This window comes from Arachis ipaensis, chromosome B02 (assembly GCF_000816755.2).
Source record: "Arachis ipaensis cultivar K30076 chromosome B02, Araip1.1, whole genome shotgun sequence".
NCBI lineage: Eukaryota > Viridiplantae > Streptophyta > Magnoliopsida > Fabales > Fabaceae > Arachis > Arachis ipaensis.
The window spans coordinates 3,349,769-3,356,242 of NC_029786.2; the positions used below are offsets into that span (position 1 = coordinate 3,349,769).

The window sequence follows — 6,474 nt, forward strand, 5'->3', positions numbered from 1 at the left end:
AGCCTAGAAATTGGAGTAAGGACAATAATCATCATAATTAAAGTCAGAAATTTGACAGAGACATGCAGCATACATGAAAATTGAGCATCAATAAAAGGAAATGTACCAAAAACCACTCTTAAAAAGACCATTTAGTTTTTAACTTCCTGTGAGAATTTCATAGTTTGAAGATAACAACACACATTGATTAATTGGCTGGTGATGTTAGATAAGCTGGTAACTAATGTTCATGAAAAATATAAATTGGTTCTTAATGCACCAATGTGTTCAATTGGAGACTCTATTTGAATTTTAAGTTGCTGTTGCTTAGTTCTACAATATCAACAATCATGCTTTGTTTTCTAATTGTTCTATAATAGGAGCTTACATCTTCAACTACAACACCCAAATGACCAAACCCATTTCCAATGTCATACTTGTCCACTCCATAATCTACAATGATCAAGAAATACAAACAAGAAACATGAGAAGCACAAACTATTTTATGCTAAACAAAAGTTTGTATCTTGCACATCTAAACTCACTGTAGGTAAGCTCAACTGTAAAATTGGAATCTTCAGGGCCATATCCAAGAAAAGAATTTGTGTATCTTTCTTCAGGTATATCACGTTTTCTCAACAGCTTCATGCCAAGGCACTTAGTGTAAAACCTAAATATATATACACATTCCAAAAATGTAATCAAGATTCAAGAATATAGTATAATAATTGCATTAATTTAGGGCAATTGAAGCATCATAGGTAGCATACTTTATAGTCTTATCCAAGTCCCCAACACGGTACACAACATGTAAGAATCTTCTATTGTCATTTTTGACCTATTCAAACAAGTTTTGCTTTGGTTGAATTAGATTCTTTGCTGTATTAGCCTCTACTACTCTAAACAATTCTGAACCTTTTACACCAAATAACAGAGATTGGGACTATGGAATAGCTGAACAAATTGACATAACAATTCTGTTAATATAAACAGAGTGATAATATAATTAATTAACTCTAAGTATCAAATGGATAATAATAAAGCTTATGTGAATGGAGGTTAATTACCAAAAGGACCAGAAAGAAGGTGAAAGAGAGCTAGTCTTCTAGAAGGGTTAGGGTTGTAAGAGGAAATGCATATAGTGATAGAAGGGAAACTGAAAGAACAAGTTGTTGATAACATTAAGGATGAGGTCATGGCCATTGCCATTGCCATTTGGCAATGCTGCAAATTGCTAATGATGCTGGTTGCCTTGTTCTCTTCTTCCCGACTACCTAAACCAAACAGCTCTATCCACCATGCATCATGCATGGACAGTAATTATTGTTAACGGGCTTTTATTAGATTGGGCTTTAGCCCATTGTAACTACAGCGTTTCATAGAGTTTGGGCTTTTATTTACATCATTGAGTCTGCTCGTTTTAATTTTCTTTCATCAATTCATTCGGCAAAACCTTTATATAAAAATTCAGTCTTAAATTTCCAAATTGCGCATATTTATTATTTACCATCGTGATTTTGTTAGTATACAATACGTGTTGAATCTCAAAAAGAAAGAAAAACATATTGACAAATTGAACCACTAGTTTTGTTAGTATTCGATGATTATTTTAACTTTTAGAAAAAAAAGGGTATCGTTGGCATGAATTTTGAGTTGTAAAATGCATGTTCCTACAATCTATGTACAAAACAAAACCACATGGTAAAATACAATGATGTGGTTCTTTTTAGAATAACAAAAGAAGTTTATGCAAGAATTGGCCTAGTTTATTACCATTGCAACTTGGGGGTAGATGGGGGAAGAAGGTTGAAGATACAGACTAAAAACAAGGATTGAAGATGTATAATTTTTAAGGTAAAGTATATTTTTTGTTCTTGAAATTTGTTAAAAATTTTAAAAATATTCTTAAGTTTTAATTTGTTTCAATTTTATATTTAATTTTTTCGATTTGCATCAATTTTATCCTTATTCCAAATTTTTTTATCAAACTATGGTCAACACTATTTTTTTTTCAATTTTACCCTTCAAAATCTATTCACTTTCATCATTTCCAAAATATTATTTTCTCTCTCTTCCAAATACCCCATCACCAAACCCCTTACCACTACCGCCACTATTATCATCATATCTTCCCCTTAATCTTATTTCTAAACAGAATAAAGAAAAGAAATCGAAAAATCTCAATAAACTGATTCAAAAAAATAAAAATGGCAGAAGATTATAACCTTCATAATCAAGAACAAGAACAACAACAATAACCCACCAAGTTGCTCCAATTCAGAGACTCACTTCAACCCGAGTTAATGCAGTTCTTTGTACTTTGCAGCTCGAAAATTCCCGTGAGAAAATTAAAGACAAGTTTAACAATTTGAATGGACAAAGAATCGCACAACAACGAAGTGGGGACCGAACCTAAAAAGTTATTTGTTGAAAGGGACAGAAACTGAAGTCTCAGCATCTTCCCTATTTGTTGAAGGGAATAACCCTCCGATGGAATTCTTCTCGGCGTTGACGTGAACGTGGTTGATGGTGACCGGAATCCAAGGGTTTTCTAGGGTTATCTAGGATTTTCTAGGGTTTTTAGGGTTTTCCTAGGGTTATCTAGGGTTTGCTAGGTTTTTTCTAGGGTTTTCTAGGATTTTTTAAGGATTTTTTGAGTTTCTAGGGTTTTTTATAGTTTTCACAATTTTTAGGGTTTTTCTAGGATTTTCTAGATTTTTCTAGGGTTTCTCTATTATTTTCTAGCGTTTTTTAGGATTTTTCTAGTATTTTCTAGGATTTTCTAGGATTTTTCTAAAGTTTTCTAAGGTTATCTAGGGTTTTCTAGGGTTTTTTAGGGTTTTCTAGGGTTTTTTAGGATTTTTTAGAATTTTTTAGGATTTTTTAGGGTTTTCTAGGGTTATCTAAGATTTTCTAAGGTCTTTTAGAGTTTTCTAGGATTTTCTATGTTTTTCTAAATATTTTTTTCTCTTACTCTGTGAATTGAATTTATTTATTTTTAAACTATTGTATTTTGTATGATTGTTTTGTGTCATTTTCTGGAATGATAGAACTTTGGCACTAGAATTTGCTGAATGGAATGGACATTGATGGCGTGTTTCTTCTTCTACTTTTCTGTGCATCTCTTGATTTTTGATTAATTGATTATTGAATATTGATGATTTGATCAGTTAAGAATATGGATTAGTTCAATTTTTAAATTTCTTTGTTCATCTACCTTTTTTATTAGACTAGTTCTGGGTTGCCTCGTTATGAGATGAAAATACAGTGCGATTAAACTTTATTCAATTCAGTGAGAGTTTTTTAATATTTGTGATGTGTTCTTCCCAAATAGAGGCTTAATTTGCTTGTGTATGATTAAACCTTGCTGCTTTATAAAAGAATGAACTAGTTAACATTCTAGGGCCTTAATTTGCTTGTCATTTGAATTTAATTAAAGACAAATGGAAGAATGAAGGCCTTAGTTTGCTTCGGTTTTGCTTACCATTTAGGTTCACTAATCCATCTTCATTAAATACAATGTAATAAGTGTCTTGCATATGATTGTTTACAATTCTCAATTTGTCTTTTATTCATGTAATGAGACTCTTTTATGGCTATGCAATTGATGACTGCTTGTTAAACCAACAATATTCTTGTCTTTTATTATTGTCTATGTTAATTTGTTAATAGAAATATATCAGATCACACAGAATATTATTATTCATTGAAAAAGTTGAGAAGTTGAAGAAACACAGTCTCTGGGATCACTTTCATCCCATTTTGGATTAAAAAAAATGAATAGTTTACAATAAAAAGATTTCAATGAAGAAAATAAGTTAAGCAAAAAAAGAGAAAGAAATAAAAAGAGAAAGAAAGAAGGAAGAAAGAAAGTTGATATATACATTGATATAAAGGACATCTAAAAATATATTGTGATGACTAAAAGATATCTCTATATATGTATCATGTTACTAAATGCTACAAAGGGAATGGACATATAACAAAAGATGGAGAAAAAATAATAAAGAATGTTGTGAGAAAATATTGAGTGATTACTTTGGGAGATGACAAAAAGCTATCCATCTACTGTAATTTTTTGTCTATTAAATAATAATGTAGATTAAAATGACGATAGGTGAAATCTTTTAATGAATGTTGGAGACCTGTATCTGAATGTTGCAAATTATATTATGTAGGATATTTGTGTCTTTATTTATAGTCTATTGTAGACATAGTTATCAAACCCGGCTCAACTCGGCCGATTCGACCGAAAACCCGATCACCCGGTCACCTGACTAGATCGAGCCACTCATTGAACCGATTGTGCAACAGACCTGGTTCGACCCGACGGGTTTTCGTGAAACCCGATGACCCAGCTGATTAATTTAACCCGGTCCAGGTCGTTTTTTTTTTCTTCTTAATACCTGAAACGGCGTCGTTTCATAACCCTCTCCTCCCCTTCCCCTTTCGATGAAACTCTATGCCCAAATGCCAAATCTAAGACTCTTGAATCTTTGTGCTCTCTCCGTCTCTAGCTCGGCAGTCAGAACTCAGTACTCAATAGTCCCTCTCTCATCTCTCCCCTCACCTCGACAGTCGTCACTCTCAGTCTCTCACGGCCTCACCTCATCGCTCTCTCAGTCCCCCACCTCATCCACTCACCTTGGTCGTCGTCACGGTCCCATGCCCCTGTGCTCGCTTCGCTGGCGGCAGAAGCAAATGGAACCGCATCTGGTCCCTCGGGTGGTGGTGGTGGTAATCTTCTTGCTTCTCACAGTCTCTATCTCACACCTGGTCTCGATCTCTCCCTTCCCTACGCTATTCATCGCTGGTAACAGAGCCAACAGATCCTAGTGGGCTGGTCTTCGTTGTCGTCTTCTTGCTTTGAGCCTTGCCGTCAGCTTCTTCCTCGCCATCAGCTTCTCCTTCGCTGTCAGATTCCTTCGTGCAACCCGATTTGGTGAGTTCCCCCTGTTCTTTCTGTTTCAATTTTTTTGCTGCATCACTGCACTTTGATTTTGTTGCCAAAATAATTTGTTGCTGAAAGTTGAATGTGTTGATGAAATTTGTTATATCATAGTTTATGTTTTTGTTGCTGCCTGAAAGTTATCATAGTTATCATAGCTGAATTTGTTGCTAGAACTCTAGAAGTAGAATTTGTTGTTAAGTTGAATTTGATGCTGAACCTATCATAAATGTGGTTGTTGCTAGAAATAGAATTTGTTACTGGATAACTGACTTGAGTTGAATTTGTTACTGAACCTTCTTGTTGTGTTGCTTAAAAAATGCTAAATCTTTTGTTGCTGTATGTTAAGGGATAAGAGATAAGAGAGTTAGTCAATAACAAAATCAGTTTGGTACAGTTAGTTAGGGTTTGTTATTCTGATGTCTGATCTTTTTCTCTTTTTCAATTCTGTTATAAATAAAGCTCTTGCATCTCTCTAAGAGGTGTGTAGAATTGATTCATTGATGGAGGAATAAGATGAAGTTAATTCAGTTCACTAGTTTCTTGTACCTCTCTCTTCAAACTCTTCTTTCTCTATTTCAGATGTTCTGCATAACATCATAATGCAGTGTTTCTTATGGAAGATACAGATGCAAATCAAAGTGAAAAAAATGTTGATCAAGCTCCAAATTTGTCCTATGAAGATATAGATGTCGATCTTAAGATCACTTAGACTTGATTATTGATTATGTTATCTTTTGTTTGTTCTTGTTTATTTAAATAGAGAAAGTATTTTCTACTAGAAACTAGTTTATTATCTCTTTTTCATTATTAGTTGTCTAAAAATTAACATTTGATTATTATTATTATTATTATGTTTGTAAAGACTTGCATTTTAAGTTTTAATATGTAATTTTAATTTCATTTATATAATTTTATATTTTTTAAATTATGACCGGGTCAACCGAGTGAATCAGTGACCCATCGGTTGAACCAGACCGGGTGGATTGCCGATTCAGTTCTGATAACTATAATTGTAGATTTGTAGCCCTTTTTTCTTACTATATTAGTTTTAGTATATTAAAGGCAAAATTTCCAAGGCGTAGAGTGAAGAAAATGGTCAAACAATCAACTCAATTGAAGGAACTTAAAACCCAAACGCAGCAACCTCAATTCAAAGAGCTTGAAATCGAAGGTACAGCAAAATCAAATAACAAATTTCTTGATCAGCATAAAGTTTTCACTATTTATTTATTTTTATTAAAACTCTACCTGTGTGTTTGTGGCAGTGGAGCGTCAAATCAGTGCAATTAAGGTGGTTCGTGATGTTGAGATTGAGCGATTGTTGATGGAACTTCGTTTGGTTCCGTCGTGTTTCAGTGAGGAACAGCTCCGGAAGCCAATGCTGCAGGTCTTCGAAGAAACCTTACCGAATCCCTCAATTGTGAAAGATGAAGGGAATGGAAAATTTGATGTGAAGTAGAAAGAGAGAGGGAGCAGAATGTCCACGACTTGTGGTGGTGTAGGAAGAGATTTGCACGCTTCTCTGTTCTAGAGGCTTTCGATTG

General features: G+C 33.8%; 1 protein-coding gene across 1 annotated transcript in view; it reads right to left on the minus strand.

The window, feature by feature from the left end:
• Nucleotides 1-4,692, minus strand: part of LOC110268337 (probable lactoylglutathione lyase, chloroplastic) — a 6,474-nt gene extending 1,782 nt beyond the window's left edge. Inside the window, exons 1-4 of the mRNA XM_021114424.1 lie at nt 4,624-4,692; nt 750-817; nt 525-649; nt 368-432 (exon numbers count right to left, since the gene is read on the minus strand). Of these exons, the coding sequence (XP_020970083.1) occupies nt 368-432; nt 525-649; nt 750-817; nt 4,624-4,692 (327 nt within the window). The remainder of the gene's footprint in view (nt 1-367; nt 433-524; nt 650-749; nt 818-4,623) is intronic.